This window comes from Schistocerca nitens, chromosome 8 (assembly GCF_023898315.1).
Source record: "Schistocerca nitens isolate TAMUIC-IGC-003100 chromosome 8, iqSchNite1.1, whole genome shotgun sequence".
Lineage (NCBI taxonomy): Eukaryota > Metazoa > Arthropoda > Insecta > Orthoptera > Acrididae > Schistocerca > Schistocerca nitens.
The window spans coordinates 365,398,854-365,421,818 of NC_064621.1; the positions used below are offsets into that span (position 1 = coordinate 365,398,854).

General features: G+C 43.0%; 1 protein-coding gene across 9 annotated transcripts in view; it reads left to right on the top strand.

Annotated features, from left to right (window-relative positions):
• LOC126199173 (protein kinase C and casein kinase substrate in neurons protein 1-like) overlaps nucleotides 1–22,965 on the top strand; it is a 626,821-nt gene that overhangs the window by 501,910 nt on the left and 101,946 nt on the right. For 2 of the 9 annotated variants that reach the window (XM_049935936.1, XM_049935941.1), the window contains exon 1: nucleotides 21,872–22,018. The exons of the other annotated variants lie outside the window; for them this stretch is intronic. In XM_049935936.1, coding sequence (XP_049791893.1) covers nucleotides 21,905–22,018 — 114 coding nt within the window. In that variant the 5' untranslated portion in view covers nucleotides 21,872–21,904. Of the gene's footprint in view, nucleotides 1–21,871; nucleotides 22,019–22,965 lie in introns of those variants that run through there. 9 annotated transcript variants of the gene reach the window in all.

A 22,965-nucleotide genomic window follows, 5' to 3' on the forward strand; every position in this document is an offset into this window, starting at 1 on the left:
CGTGCAGGAAGCGTGTGACTTTATCTAGAGTTTTCACATCGAACGATTGACATTTTAATGGGATGCCGTACGACGTACAAAGAGCGATAAATCCACGTTTCAATATTCGTAGACAAACTTACCAGTCAAGTAGTGAAATATGTGGTAAATACCAGGTCGGAACAGTGCATTTACTCCTAAAGTGCCATGGGATGGAACATTACGTGATGACTGCGTTTTGCCGAGAGATGTTCACTTCTTTTGGCAAAAACTTTCACCTCCGATATTTCAACATGCGTCGTCCTGCGAGTTGTCGAATGCTTCTAAATTGCATCTGTCTTTTGTGTTTTTTGCGTAACACCTGGTTTGTGTTTAGATACCCATAATCTTGGTGAAATATACTGCAAAAACAGAATGTGCGTTTTAGTATCTCCTCAAAATCTCCTGTGCATACCATACGCAATACTGTACCATCCCTCCCAAACATTCCACTGCGATGCGTCGCCGCTCGTGCTCTGTAAGATCACATCACTGTCACTGTCATGGTGTTGTCATATGAAATACGAATAATAAAATCTGTTGCACTGTTCTTTTACAGTCCGGGCCGTAAGACACCGTAGTGTGTGTAGTGGAGTTAATAGTGTTCCTGCCCCCCCCCCCCCCCCACCCTTTCGTTTGCTGTTCAGTTCGCGGATGGTACGAGCCATACAAGTAAAGCCGTAATGTCTAATTGTATTGTAACGGTCACATACGAGTTGTTTTCTGTCCGGAGAATGTGGTTTGATGCAGCTGTCCACACTAGTCTATCCTATGCACACCTCATCATCTCAGTATGACTGCTGGAAATTATATCCATTTGAACCTGCTAGTTGTGGTCTCCCTCTATAGTTTTTATCCCCACACTAACCTCCATTATCTTACTGAGAAGCGTTGTTAAGAAGCTGTTCGTACCCCTCATCAAGAGCCGTGTGATGGAAGTATTTTAGGTACACAAGAATCACATAAAGACAAACATTCATGATTAAATGTCTGGAAACTACTGAATAGACAGATCGCGCTCACCATAAAATGTGAAGGTAGCGCAAGGGGAGTGTCAGAAGCTGGTTGTAAGTACCAATGGGCAGACAGTGTGTGTCTTAGCAACGAGTGGAAGCAGTTGTCAAATCGTGACGTCAGATAAAGACGAAATGATGACGCAGGCTGTTCGAAAGATAGCGGTGGCCATAATAGTGAAATTTAACCATGTAATTGTTATAATATTAGAAACGAATTTGTGCCAGATAATAAAGGGCGTTTCAAAATGAATGTACAGGTTTTAAGGCTTTGTAGCATTTATTACATTTAACTTAAAATGAAAGAGCAACTATAACAGTTTTTCTTAAGTGTTCAATGTGAGCACCATCGTCACACATAGTCGGTAGGCGACTTTTTCCAAAACGTTGATCACTATATCTACAGTAATTGTTGCAAAAGTGTTGTTTCTGAAGTCGAATAGATCACTTGGTAGCGGAGACACATACACATCATCCTTCATGAACCCCAAAGGCAAAAATCGCATGGGGCCAGATCGTGTGTGAACATGAAGATCATATAAAACGAGCTCTGTCATCCAGCGCCTTGCAGCCAATCCAGCGGCCTGGTACAACGTCGTTTAACCAGTCGCGTGCTTAGTTACGCCAGTGAGGTGGAGCACCATTTTGCTGCTGAGAAACACCAGTTACAGCTGCTTTACTGAAAAAGTCGAGAGGAGTCTCGTTACAACTGTACCATCTGGTGGGGATTTGCTTACCGCTAGATACACAAATTACCTATTTTCACATTTCCATTTAGGTGAAATGTCGATTCACCACTGAAGACGACACATTCCAGAAAATCTTCATCTCATGCAGCAAAATTTCGTTTGCAAAGCTGGCACGTAAGCCGTTGTATGTGGGCTTTAGAGCTTGAAACAACTGCGAACGACGAGGACAAACTGATTTCTTGATACTAGGCGTGATAGAATCTCACTCGTTCAAGATGTTTTTCATTCATTCTTGCTCGTTCCATACCCTTCCTTTTGTGCACGGGTATACAAACAAATCTGTTTGAGTGGCTCTTTCATTTGATGTGTTATTTATAAGTTGAATGTAATAAATGCTACAAAGCCTTAGAACCAGTATATTCATTTTAAAAAAACCCTGTATATTGTCGAATTGACAGTGCAGTTTATTGTGAGACGTATGCATCCTTCGATCTGTGACTATCTTCTGAATAACTAGTTGAACTGGTCGGTAAATGTCGCGATACTTCGAATCTTAATCATATTCGTTTGATTTGTCACGCACAATGAAACTGTCAGTTTCAACGTAAAGATAGACCTAACCTACGCTATGAACTATTCTGACACCTTAACTTTCATTCCAAAGAATTTTTAAGAATCTCGATGCTGTGGCGACTGAAATTTAAGCCAACTCAGAATAACGCGCGAAAAATAATTGATTTCAGTTTTGCATCCATAACTGGTTCCTGAAACTATTTCCCAATAAATTGACGCGCGTCAACGTATATGTTGCATGGGAAAAGCTCCCTGGCTGGCGCTGTTTTAGACTGTAGATTCACCGCAATCGGAGGGACCTTTGTTGAAAAAGTTGTTAGTCGGTTAACAAATGTAGGAAGTGATTCTGAAAACGTTCAGTGACGTAAGTGATGGAGGAAAGGTAGATGTAAGATTCACACGACACGATGGATGAAGGAGGCACTGTGAATAAAATTAAAAACGCGAAGTCGCGCTAATCCAGTGGCTCGGATTATCCGATAGTGACGGATAGCATTGAGCGTCACATTAACCTGCACAAGTTGTTCGGATTTGTAAAGAGTCGCCGACATGACACCGTTGCTAGCGAGGGAGAATTCGATGAAACAGACAGCTGGACGAGGACCAATTTCCAATGTGGTACAAGGCAAGCAGCGGTTTCGCATGAAGCAGAATAGCACACTCGCCGGTGAACTTTCCGTCTGGTAAGCCAGGTTTTACGCTCTCCGGTCCTCTCTCTCAGAGGAACCACAAAGTGATGAAAATGTGGTACGGTGTGCGGTAAGGAAAGTAAGTAGAGAGACCATTGATTATTTTAGTGAAAAGTAGAGACGCGATTTCAAAATAATCCCTGTAGTGTTACTAGCAGCCGTAAATGGAAAGGTCAGCAGTGCTAAATGAGGCGAGTGAGTACTGAATGACCAAACGGCAGCATGGAAAAATAGTTATACATTAAATGATCTGTATGAACACAGCATTACGAAAAAAATCAGAACACCACTGTTTGGCAGTGGCGTTGATGTTTTCGTATAGTTTTCTTGAAGGTGCATGATGAACGCAATGTTAAAACAATGTGTTTAATAAAAAGAAAACTCGTGGTGGCTTGCGTAGAGAACATACGCAAAACACCCAAGGGACAAAATGTGATCACATCGCGAAATTGAATCAGGAAGACACTGGTCGGAAGGTTTGTTTGGGTTAAGGAGGAAGAAAAATTACGTTGCAGATGACACAGTGGCAGCCCATACAACTTGCGAAAAAAGATGGTGAAGATATGTATTCAGGTAGGCACAAACAAAAATATTGCTATCCTACTAGTTCGTGCTTAAACACAATTTTCGTGTAATACTGAAAGAAGTAAGAGGTCAATAGAAGAGAGCACATCTGTGGCGAAACATATCTAAAAGAACAGTTAAAAATGTTTTCTAGATTGGGGTTGGGTTGATTTGGGGGGAAGAGACCAAACTGCGAGGTAATCGGTCTCATCAGATTAGGGAAGGATGGGGAAAGAAGTCGGCCGTGCCCTTTCAAAGGAACCATCCCGGCATTTGCCTGAAGCGATTTAGGGAAATCACGGAAAACCTAAATCAGGATGGCCGGACGCGGAATTGAACCGTCGTCCTCCCGAATGCGAGTCCAGTGTGCTAGCCACTGCGCCACCTCGCTCGGTTATTTTCTAGACAAGAGTAGATTAGAACTAAGAGATTCATTAATATGATTATTAATGAGAATTACTTTGGTTAACACAACGTTTTGGTAGCCTTGGTGAGAGAGTTTCTAAAATTGTCGTGGCAGTGCACAGCACAATCATGTAATTACGAGAAAGGTCTTCGTCACTGTCGTATTGAATTAGTCTTCCATGGAGATGAAGGATTCCCGAAACTAATACGACCTGTAGAATGTCTCAATTTATCTGATCATCAGGTATAAGTAGTTCCAGCTTTAAATACTGAAGTTACTGTTCACTCTCTTACTACTAAAAACAGATAGTATATTATGTCATATTTTTACATAGCACTGTTGCCTTGTGGAAGTATTTCCATTTAAAGCCAGTACCTGTTTTTAAGTGCCCTTCTGTATGCAATTCTCTTTTCCCATCTTTCGCCACCTTTTATCATGCCAGACAGGCCTTCGTGGACTCATCTTGTCCCGCTAACGTTTTCGTATCAGCTCCTAGGTGGACGCTGTCGCTCCCTTCTCTCTGGGGGGAGTATACATCCTGCAAAAGATAGGGAACACGAATTTGATGTAACGCTTACTAAACTGGTTCTGTTTCTGTGCGTAAAGTGTAGAAGACAGGTATCCGCGGCGCACTAGGGCCTTTAAGCGCGGAGTTTCTGAGTTGGTTGCGCGCCTGCGGCATTGGCAGCCGCGTGCTGACTTGCAGATTCCTGATGACTGCGCCCTCCCCCGGCACACAATGCTCGCGGGGCGTTCACCTTGGCCCTGGTGGCCGCGCCGCTGGCACACGTCCGCTCCGTGGCAGGCTCGCCGGACCACCCGAGCAGTGATCCGCTCGCACACCGGGCTCAAAGCAACAGGTTAATAGGCGTGGCACTGTTTACAAACAACTGCCACTGATTTTATTATCTTTCCCTACCCGTCGTCGTCGTCGTCGTTGTTGTTGTTGTGGTCTTCAGTCCTGAGACTGGTTTGATGCAGCTCTCCATGCTACTCTATCCTGTGCAAGCTTCTTCATCTCCCAGTACCTACTGCAGCCTACATCCTTCTGAATCCGCTTAGTGTATTCATCTCTCGATCTCCCTCTACGATTTTTACCCTCCACGCTGCCCTCCAGTACCAAATTGGTGATCCCTTCATGTCTCAGAACATGTCCTACCAACCGATCCCTTCTTCTAGTTGCGCCACAAACTCCTCTTCTTCCCAATTCTATTCAATACCTCTTCATTAGTTACGTGATCTATCCATCTAATCTTCCGCATTCTTCTGTAGCACCACATTTCGTAAGCTTCTATTCTCTTCTTGTCCAAACTACACTCCTGGAAATGGAAAAAAGAACACATTGACACCGGTGTGTCAGACCCACCATACTTGCTCCGGACACTGCGAGAGGGCTGTACAAGCAATGATCACACGCACGGCACAGCGGACACACCAGGAACCGCGGTGTTGGCCGTCGAATGGCGCTAGCTGCGCAGCATTTGTGCACCGCCGCCGTCAGTGTCAGCCAGTTTGCCGTGGCATACGGAGCTCCATCGCAGTCTTTAACACTGGTAGCATGCCGCGACAGCGTGGACGTGAACCGTATGTGCAGTTGACGGACTTTGAGCGAGGGCGTATAGTGGGCATGCGGGAGGCCGGGTGGACGTACCGCCGAATTGCTCAACACGTGGGGCGTGAGGTCTCCACAGTACATCGATGTTGTCGCCAGTGGTCGGCGGAAGGTGCACGTGCCCGTCGACCTGGGACCGGACCGCAGCGACGCACGGATGCACGCCAAGACCGTAGGATCCTACGCAGTGCCGTAGGGGACCGCACCGCCACTTCCCAGCAAATTAGGGACACTGTTGCTCCTGGGGTATCGGCGAGGACCATTCGCAACCGTCTCCATGAAGCTGGGCTACGGTCCCGCACACCGTTAGGCCGTCTTCCGCTCACGCCCCAACATCGTGCAGCCCGCCTCCAGTGGTGTCGCGACAGGCGTGAATGGAGGGACGAATGGAGACGTGTCGTCTTCAGCGATGAGAGTCGCTTCTGCCTTGGTGCCAATGATGGTCGTATGCGTGTTTGGCGCCGTGCAGGTGAGCGCCACAATCAGGACTGCATACGACCGAGGCACACAGGGCCAACACCCGGCATCATGGTGTGGGGAGCGATCTCCTACACTGGCCGTACACCACTGGTGATCGTCGAGGGGACACTGAATAGTGCACGGTACATCCAAACCGTCATCGAACCCATCGTTCTACCATTCCTAGACCGGCAAGGGAACTTGCTGTTCCAACAGGACAATGCACGTCCGCATGTATCCCGTGCCACCCAACGTGCTCTAGAAGGTGTAAGTCAACTACCCTGGCCAGCAAGATCTCCGGATCTGTCCCCCATTGAGCATGTTTGGGACTGGATGAAGCGTCGTCTCACGCGGTCTGCACGTCCAGCACGAACGCTGGTCCAACTGAGGCGCCAGGTGGAAATGGCATGGCAAGCCGTTCCACAGGACTACAACCAGCATCTCTACGATCGTCTCCATGGGAGAATAGCAGCCTGCATTGCTGCGAAAGGTGGATATACACTGTACTAGTGCCGACATTGTGCATGCTCTGTTGCCTGTGTCTATGTGCCTGTGGTTCTGTCAGTGTGATCATGTGATGTATCTGACCCCAGGAATGTGTCAATAAAGTTTCCCCTTCCTGGGACAATGAATTCACGGTGTTCTTATTTCAATTTCCAGGAGTGTATTTATCGTCCATGTTTCAGTTCCATACATGGCTACACTCCATATAAATACTTTCAGAAACGACTTCCTGACACTTAAATCTATACTCGATGTTAACAAATTTCTCTTCTTCAGAAATGCTTTCCTTTCCATTGCCAGTCTACATTTTATATCTTCTCTACTTCGACCATCATCAGTTATTTTGCTCCCCAAAGAGCAAAACTCCTTTACTACTTTAAGTGTCTCATTTCCTAATCTAATTCCATCAGCATCACCCGATTTAATTCGATCACATTCCATTATCCTCGTTTTGCTTTTGTTGATGTTCATCTTATATCCTCCTTTCAAGACACTGTCCATTCCGTTCAGCTGCTCTTCCAAGTCCTTTGCTGTCTCTGACAGAATTACAATGTCGTCGGTGAACCTTAAAGTTTTTATTTCTTCTCCATGGATTTTAATTCCGACTCCGAATGTTTCTTTTGTTTCCTTTACTGCTTGCTCAATATACAGATTGAATAACATCGGGGAGAGGCTACAACCCTGTCTCACTCCCTTCCCAACCACTGCTTCCCTTTCATGGCCCTCAACTCTTATAACTGCCATTTGGTTTCTATACAAATTGTAAATAGCCTTTCGCTCCCTGTATTTTACCCCTGCCACTTTTAGAATTTGAAAGAGAGTATTCCAGTCAAACATTCATCGAAAGAAAATATTTCACAGTATGGTTAATACTCATTGCTTCGATATCTCGGTACGTAAATAAGAAACTGTGCATTTTTTACGGAGCGACGTTCTTTGTCTATGACAGAGATTTTAACAGCAGAACCATGACTATAACGTCTCCTCCCTCATCTGTGTATCCCAGCTGAGGAAGACACTAGGCCGCCGCTGTGGCCGAGCGGTTCTACGCTCTTCAGTGTGGAACCGCGCGACCGCTACGGTCCCAGGTTCGAATCCTGCCTCGGGCATGGATGTGTGTGATGTCCTTAGGTTAGTTAGGTTTAAGTAGTTCTGAGTTCTAGGGGACTGACGACCTCAGATGTTAAGTCCCATAGTGCAGCGTAACAACAATCTCCAGAGGGTGGGCAGCGATACCCACAGTGTCAGCGAAAATAGTGACCAGGAGGAGGAAGCTGAGATGTGACAGTAAATAAGCATAAGGTGCTGGCAATCTAGCCAAGAAATCACCATATGCTGTACATGGATGGGCACCTAAAGTAGTTAATACATAGGATTAGTAATAAGTAGGATAAGAAACATTACTTCTCTACTAATAAGCATTTGTTTGTTTGTTTGTGTGTGTGTTTGTTTGTGTGTGTGTGTGTGTGTGTGTGTGTGTGTGGGTGGGTGGGTGGGTGGGTGGGTGGGTGGGTGGGTGAGAGAGAGAGAGAGAGAGAGAGAGAGAGAGAGAGAGACTGGCGGTCAACGGCTCGAAGAAACCAGTCCGAGGTATTCACCGTCAGTCACATTCGGCGATGGGACTAATCCTATCGTTTTTATATTCTTCTTAAAAAATAACAATTTTATTTATATGTCAATCTTAATTTATTGTTATTTTGAAAAGTATCATTCTTTGTAAATGTTGTAGATAAAACAAAAGAAAAGAAAAGAAAACTGTAAAAAGATGAAAAACGAAAATTGTAAGATCTACGACCTGTTTTAAACATCAGACAACAGGAATATAATTTGGCAATAAATAAATAAATAGTGCTCAGAGACATTTAAACCATTTGTTAATACCCGTCTTGCGGCCATAACCACATCGGAAACCTTTTCACATGAACCACTTGATACAAACATCTCCGCCAATACACTGCCCTTTTATACCTTGTATACGGGATACTACTGCCATCTGTATATGTGCATATCAATATCCTGTGACTTTTGTCACCTCTATGTAGTGTAAAATACCTAGTATAGTCCGTAGATTTGTAAATACCTTTTATGTACCTTATTTCGACTAATGAAAGATAGGGGGAAGACCTTCTGATTCGCCCTGGTACACTCAAAAATTGCCATACCTTTACCGGTTTCAGTCGCGACTCATTGATAATTAGTAGTCGTCGGATACTAGACGTGGCTATTCTGTGGCTGTGAAAAGAACCTACGTCGGAGGCACGTGTGTCAAAAAAACTTGCGTCGCAGCAGAGACGGTGGAGCTGCGAATGTGACGCAGGGGGTGTCGGCAGGTAGCGAGCAGGCGGCGCGTCCCGGGTTCAAGGACGCCCGCTGCGCGCCACCTCCCGGAATGCCGGCCCGGCGCTCCGCCGACACGCACGGCGGCGGCCGCAGCAGCCGCCTAATGCCGCTCCCGGCCTCTTTCTTCACCTTCTCCTCCTCCTCCTCCTCTTCTAACGGTTCTCGTCCAATCTCGGCGCGAAGCCGACGAGTTTTTTTCCGCGCTGTCCGATGGTTCGGGTCGATGCTTCTCCAGACCGAGTAAAATATCTGTACGGGTGACCGCAGTAGGCGGCGCGTTTCTTCTTCGCCGCCGTTTTCTTATTCGTGGTTAATATGTGGTTACTCCTACAGCACTGTATAGTATAAACATGTACAAGGTTTCAAAAACTAAGAGGCGAAAAAACAGAAAGGGTCCTCATGCAACGAATTCTGCAAAGAGAGCTGTTCATTAATACACAGTAAACTCTGATTCGGAAAACCCGATCATTTGAACCGGTTTTCCTATCGTGAAGTGGAACACCATCGTTCAGTACCGGACATCATTCGCGCCAAGATCACCGATACTAAGGAAGAAGGAAATATCAGTGAATGTACAGGTAGCAGACTAAAGTTTAAACTGTCAGACATAAGGGAAAATTCAGACACAAAATACACTCCTGTTAACCAGTTCCGCACGTACAGCTGGACGTTGTCGTGCGAGGTGAATCGTTTGCCCCTCCGAACCTTTTTAAGGGGACCAAAAATGGCGTAATCTCAGGGAGAGAGGTCCGGACTGTATGAAGGGTGGCAGAGAACCTGCCATTTGAATCTCTGTAGGAGTGCTGCGACTTTGTTGGCCGTATGAGGCTTTGCATTGTCTTGGAGCAGAATGACCCCACGGGAGAGATTGCCTGATCGTTTTGATGTGATCGCTTGTCGAAGAGTGGTCAAGGTTAGCGAGTATCGCTGGGCGTCCACTGTTGTCCCGTGCTGCAGGAAGTGAATCAGGAGGGTCCCCCTTGAAAAGGCTCTTAGGGGCAAACTCTTCACCTCGGACGACGACGTCCAACTGTACGTGCGGAACTGGTTAACATAGCAGCCCCGGAAGTTTTGTGAGATAGCCATTCACCGCCTAGTGTCACAGTGGGACAAGTGTTTCAACAGCCGGGGTCAATACTTCTAACATACAGGTACTGGTTTCTGTAATTATGCCTCTGGCTCGTTTCTTTTTGAACGCCTCTTATAGATTCAGATAACTCTTGTAGAAAGCATTTCTGTAGTTAGGATTGGAACTGGGACTCGCCCCCAGTTAGCCCAATTTAGTGAGGTTTCACTGTATATAAGTGGTTGTTACAAATTGAACACTTTCCATATAAATTTCATGATATTTTCTTTAAATTTCTGCTTTTATTTTTTCAGTACTTGCTTTTTTGTGGCAGTAACCTTTATTTTAGATATAGGAATAATGTAATAAATATAGTAGATACAAAACGAGAAAAATTTTGTCAAGAGTTTGTTCAATAAGCGCGAAAGCGTCACAGAAAGCCGGAAGATAAAAGACATAACAAGAGAGGCGTTGTCCGTTACAGAGAGCTTTTCTGATAAACTTCTGAGTGTGTACCTTTGTGGCAAGCTACATACTACTTACTACCTCTGACGCACATCTCATGATCCGAAGGTGGCGGGAAAAGGAGAAAAAACATCTCGCATGGATGAGTACAAACAAGAAAGCGAGTCATAGTCGTAACACAGTTACTCTCGGATATACACTTAAATACAGCTTGCAAAGCATAGACGTTTGTGTGTGTGTGTTACGGTACGCGGGGTATATAACCAGAAAAACTTAGGAGAAATAGGGCAAGGAAATATTTTTCCTGTATTATTTGCCATACGGGCTTTTTAGACGTTGTCTCATTTGGAACTGGATGCAAAACGCTCATATGTGTGGAGAATTGTAGAGGAGAACTGTATCCAGTAGCTGGTAGAAAGAGTCTGTACAGTACAACTTTGCGTATGTAAAACACAGGAGCCACAAAAGATATCAAGATTTTTGCTTGCAGTTAGTTTGAGATACCGTAACAGCGCCAAACTGCAAATGAAAATGAGGGAAATTGCGCCCAAGAAAACAAGTTGCAGTAAGTCAGTTCAAGAACTCTAAAAAATTTGATCTCGCAAAGCTCAGAGGAGGCCTACGACAACATTATTAGTAGTAGTAACAATAATAATAATAATAATAATAATAAACCCCGTGGAGGCCCGGGAAAAGAATAGGCCTCCGGTATGTTCTGCCAGTCGTAAAAGGCGACGAAAAGAACAAACCACTAATAGGGCTAACCCCCCTTTTAGTGTGATTACTTGGTTCAGGACAGAACTAAAGAAGCCTCGGACAAGCGCCGTCATGGTCGGGGACGGCGCTTGAACCCTATGCCCGCCCACAATGGTAATGACACTGCTAGCCAACTGGAAAATGATTTAAATCCAAATAGAGGTGTTTTGCAGGATATGCTTCCTGCAACCACCCTAGAAGGAAAACAAAGACAGAGGATGAGATGGTCAGATGAAGTTAATCGACACCTCATGTTCTGTTATTACCAAGCAACAAACCTAGGAACCAACACAACTGGATACAGATCACAAGTATACACAACATTTATTACCAGATACCCAGAATTAAAATTTTTAACAGAACAACGTCTAGCTGATCAGATTCGTGTAATAATAAAAAATAACAGGATACCCCAGTCAGAATTAGAAAACATCAAACAACAAGTACAACAAATACTGGAACAAAATAATGTGCAATTAGAAGAAGAAGAAAATACAGTAATGGACTCAAACATCCCAGAGCAAACAAACAAAGAACAACACGCATCAATTAAACAATCAGAGGAAAATGAAATTTTAAGACAGCCACCAGCACAAGCACAAATAGAACACGAAGTGACACACATGTTAGATATAGAAGAAAAATTTCAGTTGACATATATAGAATACAAAGACACAAATACAGACATTAGACCATTCTTGCATAGACCACCAAATAGCCCACAAGTCGAAACAACAATAAAAACTATCAACACAATCATACACAACAAAATAAATGAATACACAACTATGGAAGAGTTACAACTACTGGTTTATGTAGGAGCACTCACTACACTAAATATACACACTAGGCAGATATCAGAACCAACCAACACACAGAAGAAACCCACAAAACCAGCATGGCAACACAGGCTACAGATCAGAATAGAAAAACTGAGAAAAGACATCGGACAGTTAACACAATTTATAAGAAATGAAATCTCGGAAAAAAACGAAAAAGGTTAGGTAAAATCTCACAACAAGAAGCGACAGAGCAATTAGACGAAAAGAAGCAGAAATTACAAGCATTAGCCAAACGACTGAGAAGATACAAAAAAAGTGAAAATAGAAGGAAACAAAACCAAACATTCAACACAAATCAAAAGAAATTTTACCAGACAATAGATAACACACACATTAAAGTAAACAATCCACCAAACATAACAGACATGGAACACTTCTGGAGCAACATATGGTCAAACCCGGTACAACATAACAGGCATGCACGGTGGATACAAGCAGAAACAGACACATACAAGATGGTACCACAAATGCCTGAAGTGATAATTTTGCAACATGAAGTCACCCAAGCAATTAATTCTACTCACAATTGGAAAGCCCCTGGAAATGATAAAATAGCAAATTTCTGGCTAAAGAAGTTCACCTCAACACATTCACATCTAACTAAATTATTTAACAGTTACTTTGCAGACCCATACACATTCCCTGATACACTTACACATGGAATAACTTATCTGAAACCTAAAGATCAAGCAGACACAGCGAACCCAGCTAAATATCGCCCCATAACATGCCTACCAACAATCTACAAAATATTAACTTCAGTCATTACACAGAAATTAATGACACATACAACACAGAACAAAATTATAAATGAAGAACAAAAAGGCTGTTGCAAAGGAGCGCGAGGATGTAAAGAGCAACTGATAATAGATGCAGAGGTGACATATCAAGCTAAAACTAAACAAAGGTCGCTACACTATGCATACATTGATTACCAAAAAGCTTTTGATAGTGTACCCCACTCATGGTTACTACAAATATTGGAAGTATACAAAGTAGATCCTAAATTGATACAGCTCCTAAACATAGTAATGAAAAATTGGAAAACCACACTTAATATCCAAACAAATTCAAATAATATCACATCACAGCCAATACAGATTAAGCGTGGAATATACCAAGGAGACTCATTAAGTCCTTTCTGGTTCTGCCTTGCTCTGAACCCACTATCCAACATGCTAAATAATACAAATTATGGATACAATATTACTGGAACATACCCACACAAAATCACACATTTGCTATACATGGATGATCTAAAACTACTGGCAGCAACAAATCAACAACTCAACCAATTACTAAAGATAACAGAAGTATTCAGCAATGATATAAATATGGCTTTTGGAACACACAAATGTAAAAAAAATAGCATAGTCAAGGTAAAACATACTAAACAAGAAGATTACATATTGGATAACCACAGCGACTGCATAGAAGCGATGGAAAAAAGAGATGCCTATAAATATCTAGGATACAGACAAAAAATAGGAATAGATAATACAAATATTAAAGAAGAACTAAAAGAAAAATATAGACAAAGACTAACAAAAATACTGAAAACAGAATTGACAGCAAGAAACAAGACAAAAGCTATAAATACTTATGCCATACCAATATTGACCTACTCATTTGGAGTAGTGAAATGGAGTAACACAGACCTAGAAGCACTCAATACACTTACACGATCACAATGCCACAAATATAGAATACATCACATACATTCAGCAACAGAAAGATTCACATTAAGCAGAAAGGAAGGAGGAAGGGGATTTATCGACATAAAAAAACTACATTATGGACAAGTAGACAATTTAAGAAAATTCTTTCTAGAACGAGCAGAAACTAGCAAAATACACAAGGCAATCACTCATATAAATACATCGGCTACACCACTGCAATTTCATAACCACTTCTACAACCCTTTAGATCACATATCAACAGATACGAAGAAAGTAAATTGGAAAAAGAAAACACTTCATGGCAAGCACCCATATCATCTAACACAGCCACACATCGATCAAGACGCATCCAACATATGGCTAAGAAAAGGCAATATATACAGTGAGACAGAAGGATTCATGATTGCAATACAGGATCAAACAATAAACACCAGGTATTACAGCAAGCATATTATTAAAGATCCCAATACCACAACAGATAAATGCAGACTTTGTAAACAACAAATAGAAACAGTAGATCACATCACAAGCGGATGTACAATACTAGCAAATACAGAATACCCCAGAAGACATGACAATGTCGCAAAAATAATACATCAACAGCTTGCCTTACAACATAAACTTTTAAAACAACACGTTCCCACATACAAGTATGCACCACAAAATGTACTGGAGAATGATGAATACAAATTATACTGGAACAGAACCATTATAACAGATAAAACAACGCCACATAACAAACCTGACATCATACTCACCAATAAAAAGAAGAAATTATCACAACTAATCGAAATATCCATACCCAATACAACAAATACACAAAAGAAAACAGGAGAAAAAATTGAAAAATACATCCAACTGGCTGAGGAAGTCAAAGACATGTGGCATCAGGATAAAGTTGACATCATACCAATTATACTATCAACTACAGGAGTCATACCACACAATATCCACCAGTACATGAATGCAATACAGCTACATCCAAACTTATATATACAACTACAGAAATCCGTAATTATTGATACATGTTCAATTACCCGAAAGTTCCTAAATGCAATATAACACATACCGTACAGTTAATAGGAAGTGACGCTTGATCAAGGTCCGCGTCACTTTCCATTTTTGACCAGACATAACGTCTGAGAAAAGAAAGAAATAATAATAATACATACATACATACATACATACATACATACGTATAATAAAACTGTAAACAGCTGTGTAACACTTTTCCTGCTGAAACTGTCGACTGATTTCAACCAAACTTGGTACACATATCACTTTCTGCCTCAAAAGAATTGCTTTGGGGGGGGGGGGGGGGGGGAGATGAGGGTTAAAAGAAGTGTAGCCCACGACTTTGTCGAGTATTTGGGAACGAGACAATTTAATCACTTGCAATAAACTTTACATATAATGTCCAACTTTTACGAAGCGTTTTCTCGTTGACAGCCCCTCAGATGACGCAAGGAAAAAAAGTTCATAGCTTCTTATATATTCACTGTTCCTGTAGTAAAACTGACGCATCAGGCACGACGTTATGATTTACTATTTCATTAATACTAAATCTATTCGTAACGTATTTTGGAGACAGTTTAACACATACTAGTGAATGTTCCTGGCTAATGTATACCAGGATATAAGTCGTAAAAACTTCGAGGCGCCTGGAAACGTAAGTGCGGGGCGAATTTCGCTGGAGATGCAGGTGAACCACTTGTCAAAATATGTAAACAATATCCGATCGGTCTTGAAATGGAAACCACAGTTTAAAAGAGTGTTTTATTTTCAAAAGTTTGCTATACCATCGAGCTGCTTCTCTACGTAGTTGTCGCTGCGACATAAGACATTTGTCGTAGCTTTGTACCAACTTCTCAACACCTTCGTCATAGAAGGCAGCCGCCTGCGCTTTCTGCTATTTATCTAGGCTGGTCTGCTGTTCGTTGTCTGTGCCAAACTGTGGTCTTACAGCCAACGGTTCATGTGAGTAGAGGTGAACATAAGAGGTGGGGCTAGTCCAGGCTGTATTCTGGGTGATCAACTTCCCATCGAAAATGTTGCAACGACGTCGTCATTGTCTCTGCTGAGGACAGTCATGAAAAAGAAAATGCATGACAGGTACGTCATGTGAGGTTGCATGAAATCAGGCGGAACCTCGCAGCGGGCATACATGCTTGATGGGAGCCATTGTTGTTGTTATAAGAGTCTTTACGTGCTCACTGAGTTCTCAGAGATGAAATGAGCGACATGGCGCTATCTACGGGCAAAACTTCATCGGATTTCCCCTGTCGTTTCCATGTCGCGACCCATCGGACCTTACTTTCCGAATAGCCCTCGTATACTTGACATGTGCGTACACAGGCACGGCTACTGGTAAAAAGCTGCCCCTAAACCCCTGGATCGATTTAAACCAGACTTTGTACAGACAAACTACTTACTATCTAGAAAGAAATATTGTGGAGGTAAGATAGAGCAACTTTCTGTTGTGGTTGGGGTGAGAAACTGGAGGCAGGAGGAGATGGATAGAAATAGGGAGAGAGGAGATGAACAGACAGAGAGGGGGGTGGGGGAGAGAGATATACATACAGGGGAGGAGGAAACGGACAGCAGAGAGGGGAAGGGGCAAATGGGCAGAAAGTGAAAAATGAGGTGGAAGTGGAGATGGACAGAGGGTGGGGAAGGAGGAAATGAAGAGATGGATTGATAGAAAATTGAAATAAACGATAATAATAATAAAATGATAATAATAAAATGATAATAATAATAATAATAATAATAATAATAATACCGTACATGACTTCCAGGTTTCTAGCTGAAATGGCTTTGCAGTTACAGAAAAACTAAATGTAATCTAATGACTGAATAGTTATGTGTCCAGTGAGTAACAACTGTGGTGAGATTATTTGGGCAAACATTTTTTGGGCAAACACAACTATACATGTATGAAGCTGTATTTTGCTAGTAGGCGGACCCTGTTAATCCTGTCGACCTGGGGTATCAGAACACACCATTGTACATGAATGACGAATTTCTTAAAAATACGGTTTGGACATTGCTGGTAATTTTCGTAGTTTCGGCATGAGCTGTTTACCTAGACCACGTCATTTCCGTCATAGATGCGCTTTCGCTGATGAGATGGCCTAGTGGGGAGATGCAGCCACCTGCTACAGGAGGCATTACCGGCCACTGCGGGTGCGACCTTGGAGAGCAGAGAAAGCCGGGACGCTGATGTCCCTGCGAGGCCGGGTCAGCGGTGATGACCCGCGCCATGGGAAAGCCGCCCTCCTCTCTCCTTATCTCCCACTGGTCCTGTTGCAGCGAACCTGATTCACCTCGGACTCCATTTAACAACGTTAAAAGTCTGCACTTTTGCAGATTTTTGACAGCTCCTAGAAAATAAAAATCATCGTACACGTGGACACACAGTAAGTGAACGAACTTGTGGTACAGATAACTTTCACTTCAAAATACCTGTCAGTGTTCGTCCGCCCCGTGCGTCGTATATTTTCCGCCCAAAAATACGGCCAATCCTTACCAATTTCGCGAGATTTCGAGGCTAACTCTGAAAGTTTCAGATAACGATGCAAGTTTCCGCTTTTATTATTATTATTATTATTATTATTATTATTTATACTTGTAACTTGCAAAATATTCTAATCCGGTGCGTCTTCACACTAACTCTGGCGTTTTCGTGACTGGTCTAGATTCGGTGTCGTGCCGGACAACCATCGCGTTTGCATATCAGGACAATATTCGAAACGGAAAAGTGTCACATTTGAATGCGAAACATGCCTCCAGTCAGATGACAGACTACTCGTGTGGGCATTCGAACCTTATGACTCTTTGGAGTTAAGTAGGCACAGCCGCTAACCTCCCGTTATCTGTTGGTACCACTGAATATAGTTTCCTTTTCATGGACGGCAGTGTTCGTTCCTATAAGGGTCACTTGATGCACCAAACGTAACAAGGAGAGTGGTTCACCAAGCGCTATGGATTTGAGTATCATGACACGTGCCTGGGTGTTGCTTGCAGTTCTACGTGGAGGCATTCGTGGGAACGTGACACATTTTTCTTGTGGATGTACCGTACTCCTCGCATATTTTACTTGAAATATTTTGTTCTTATATTGCTAAATGAAAACTGATGTACCAAACTGAGGTGTAACAATATTAGTTTTACATAGGACATCACAAAAAGACCTTTTAAATGACATAGTGCTGATAGCTTGCAAGAAAAGCTCGTTTACTTTCGTTACAACAGCACCGCCTCAATTCTAAAGGCCGGCCGTTGTGGCCGTGCGGTTCTAGGCGCTTCAGTCTGGAACTGCGTGACCGCTACGGTCGCAGGTTCGAATCCTGCCTCGGGCATGGATGTGTGTGATGTCCTTAGGTTAGTTAGGTTTAAGTAGTTCTAAGTTCTAGGGGACTGACCACCTCAGATGTTAAGTCCCATAGTGCTCAGAGCCATTTGAATCTTTTTCCTTTTTTTTTTTTTTTTTTTTTTTTCAATTCTAAACCAGTTATGAATACAGGAATGTGAAAAGCTTCGTTTAGGCTGTTGAGGAAGTCTGGGGAAAAAGGAATACTATTAACAGAAGATAGCTTGACAACTCTCGTTTTACTGATGACGATTTGGTTTTCCCAGTTAATATAGATATAACACAATAACAGAGTCCAATGAGCAAGTTTGAAAGTAGGCTTGAAAATCGTTTTAGAAACACTTAAAATATGGATTGGTATTTATCGCAGCTGAACAGAATTACTGGATGTGTAGGAAACAAATAAATAGAACTTAAAGTAAATTTTCAAAACTGTTTGCAGTTAATTACGACCGTGATGAAAACAAAATTGAGGTGGGCGCAATGCGTAGCCAGGAAGATGGATGGTAGAGGGTCCGCCTAAACTCTTTGTTGCAGAAGAAACACATGAAAAGACTGCAACGTCGGTCTGATAAATGATATATAGGGATATTAGGACACCTGCAGGAGCAACTTGGATGTGTATGGACTGAGGTCATAATTCATATAGAATCCTGGAAATCTCTGTGCAGTAACGGATGATGATGATGATGATGATGATGATGATGATACATTTGCGTGGAAGAAGACTCATGATGGTGGGGCGATGTGCAGTATCAAGGGTCTGACTTTCCAGCCGACATTATGTCTAATCCGTCTATAGCGTGTATTTCGGAATGCGTAAAAAAAAAAAACGTTAGGCGTTGATTTCACTTCACGTCGAGGTTTACCAGTGACAGTGTAATTCTGTCAGAGCCAGCAAAGAACTTTGAATGGCAGCTGAATGGAATGGCAAGTGCCTTGAAAAAGAGTTTATAAAATGAACATCAACAATAGTAAAGCAAGGGTAATGCAATTTAGTAGAATCATATCAGCCGACGCTAAAAGGAATTAGGTTACAAAATGAGACACACAAAGTAGTATAGGAGTTTTGCTTTTTGGGCACTAAGGTAATTGATGTTAGCCGAAGTAGACAGAGATGAAATGGAGACTGGCTACAGGACGAAAAACATTTCTGAAAAAGAGGAATTTGTTTATTTGTAATACAAACTTGTATATTAGGAAGTCATTTATATAGGTATTTGTGTGGTATTCCTCGTCTGCCCAGAACCGTGTACAAGAACGAAATGCTCGGATTAAAAAAGAGTGTAAGATAGGGATGTAGTCTTTCGCCCCTACTGGTCAGTCTACACAGCGATGACGGAAATAAAAGAGAGGTTCAAGAGTGGATTAAAATTCTGGGTGAAAGAACTTCAGTGATAACATTCGCTGAAGACATTGGTATCCTCAGTGAAATTGGGGGATAATTACATGATGCGTTGAATGGAATGAATAGTATAATGAGTTCAAAATATGAATTGAGAGTAATCCGGAAAAAGGCGAAGGTAATGAGACTTAGTAGAAATGAGAACAGCGAGAAACTTACCAGAATTGAGAATCACGAGGTAGACGAAGTTAAGGAATTCTGCTACCTAGGCATCAAAATAACCCATGATGCACGGAGCAAGGAGGACATAAAATGGAGACTAGCACTGGCAAAAACGATTCCTAGCGAAGAGAAGTCTATTAGTGTCAAACATAGGGCGTAATTTGAGAAAGAATGTATTCTCGAAATTTCGTTGCTCTACGTTAATTATTTTTTTGGTGTTGCATTTTTTAAAGTTAGTGTATTATGTACAGAGGATACAATGAACAGTGTATGTCTGTTTACCTGCATCTGTATCTGTTTCCCTTTTAGGAATCATATTTCCTTTCCAGTTCGTATGCACCCAACTCAGACCCTGTTTTGTTTTATCACAATTCTGTTCCACAATTCAGACCGTCGTTGCTTGCTTGTAAATTCATGTACATCCTCTCCTAACGCGTCTGACGGTTCCATCACCGAAGCCATTTTGAAATCCCTCAGCTGTTTACTGCATCTCACTATAGTGTTGCCATCACGCCTCAAATTCTTTCGTGCGGTATAGAGGGACTTGTCTGTGTGACAAGTCCACTTTCTGCGCGAAACGAATTTTCAGCACCGGTTTAGACAGTCAACGCTTTCCATTTTAGGACCACCAGGTGTGGAATCGTGTGAAAAGAACAAACACAGTAATGACTCATATACCCAAAAAACCCGTTTTTCGTCTCAACGTCTCAGTTGCTATTGTGAGATTTAAAGGTTGGCGCAGGATGCGGGTTGGATCAAACCGGTCAGAAGACCGTTGTTGTTGTGGTCTTCAGTCCAGAAGCTGGTTTGATGCGGCTCTCAGTGCTACTCTACCCTGTGCAAGTCTGTTCATCTCCGAATAACTACTGAAACTTACCTCCTTCTTAATCTGCTTAATGTCTTCATCTCTTGGTCTCTGTACGATTTTTACCCACCACGCTTCCGTCCAATACTAAATTGGTTATCCCTTGAGGCCTCAGAACGTGTCCAATAAATCGATCCCTTGTACTAGTCAAGTTGTGCCACAAATTCCTTTTCTCGTAAATTCTACTTAGTACCTCCTCACTAGTTACGTGATATACCCATCTAATCTCCAGCATTCTTCTGTAGGAGCACTTTTCGCACGCTTCTATTCTCCTCTTGTCTAAACTATGTATCGTCCATGTTTTACTGCCGTATATGACTACATTCCATACAAATACTTTCAGGAAAGACTTCCTGATACTTAAATTTGTACTCGATGTTAACGAATTCCTCTTCTCCAGAAACGTCCGACCATCATCAGTTATTTTGCTTCGGAAATACCAAAACTCATCTACTACTTTGTGTCTCATTTACTAATCTAATTCACTCAGAATAACCTGATTTAATTCGACTACATTCCATTATCCTCGTTTTGCTTTTGTTGATGTTCATCTTACATCATCATCTCAAGACACTGTCCATTCCAGTCAGCTGTTCTTCCAGGTCCTTTGCTGTCTCTGACAGAATTACAATGTCGTCGACAAACCTCAAAGTTTTTGTTTCTTCTCCATAGATTATCTTTCGTACTCAAAATTTTTGTTTCCTTTACTGCTTGATCAATGTACAGATTGAATAACGTGGGAGATAGGCTACAACCGTGTCTCATTGTATTCTCAACCACTACTTCCCTTTCGTGCCCCGCGACTCTTTATAATTGCCATCTGGTTTCTGTACAAATTGTAAATAGCTTTTCGCTCTGTGTGTTTTAACCCCGCCACCTTCAGAATTTGAAAGATTTCCAGTCAGCATTGTCAAAAGCTTTCTCTAAGTCGATAAACACTAGAAACGTAGCTTTGCCTTTCCTTAAGCTATCTTCTAAGATGAGTCGTAGTGTCAGTATTGCCTCGCGTGTTCCAGCATTTGTCCGGAATCGAGACTGATCATCCCCCGAGGTCGGCTTCCACCAGTTTTTTCATTCGTCTGTAAAGAATTCGTGTTATGACACAGAAAAGTAGCTGAAACACAAATATCCTGCAGAGTATTGAAAAAGAAAGCAGATACGTGTATGGTTTTGCTTCGGCGCTCTGTTTTTCTCCACTTTACCGGACGATCAGGTTGGGGGGCTGGAGAGCCAGGCGAGGCGGTCTCTTGAAGCGCGCCCTCGTGTGTGGAGCGGCGGAATGGGAGTGGGTGGGGGAAGACAGACGGAGCGCCTGCTGGGCGCAGTATGTAGGCCGAGGATCGGAGGAGAGGCGGAGAGAGAGGAGAGGTAACTCGCTTAACGCAAACAGCATTAGCCGGCGGCGGCGGCAGTCGCTGCGCGGACATGACGGTGGCTGGTGGTGTTGCCGGTGTTGGTGCTAGCGGCGACAGCCAGGCGCCCGCCTCGTCCCGACTCATGGGCTCGCTGCGCCGCTTCTCCACCTCCTCGCGCCACTCCGTAAGTCCAGCAGCTGCCTGGCGCCGTCCCAGGCCCCGACACAGTGTTTAGGAGATGCCTTACGTTGCGTGTGAAAAGTCCCCAAACAGGTGACGCAGGCGGGCGTACCGTCCGTTCCTGCTTGTGCGTGATGGTTGCGACAGTGATTTGTGGTGGTTTGAATGTGCGTTCACGAGCGAGGACGTCAGAGTAAGGACCGTAACATTCGTTGCCTTCTGTCTGCCTATAATGCGGTAAGTATTGCAGTTGTCTACGGGGAGTTGGTGCGAATATCGCACAGCTGTTATGTGATCCCATCACATCACTCGACTCCGTCTTAAAGACCATATCGCACGCCCCGCTACAATCGAGAAGACACCTACGTCTACACTCTGGCAGAAGATACTTCTTGGCCCAGAATGAATTTTTCGCTCCGTGGAGTGTGTCATGGTGTTTGGAAAGTAGGACACACACACCGACAGAAGTGAAGCTGCGGGGATAGGACGTGAATCGTGTCTGGATAGCTCAGTCCGCAAAAGGCAAGGTTTTGGGTACGAACCCTGCCGGGAATTTATTGGTAACTTGTTACTGTCCTGCACGCTAGTGTTTGTCTGCTCCATTCACAGAAGAATCTTGGGATTATTTATGAAATGCCTTCGTACCACGCCTTATGTTTTCTTCTACTTCTTAAAGGTTCTTGCGTAATATACAACGGGATGGAGACTCCGCTCTGATTACCCGTTCTTCGAATTTAAAAAATTAGGGCTTCTCGAGGTTATTAGAAGAAGAAAATACGTCCAGACAGTTTTCTGCTAGACCAAATTTCCTGCCATGTCGCTGAACTGTCTCAAATTATTACTGTCGCTGATGCTTCCTATTATTACTTCCGTACACTGTTGCCAGATTCCTCACTGGCTATGCGGGACTCGCACCATCGAGCGGAAAAATTTGGAGAGGAACGTGGCTTC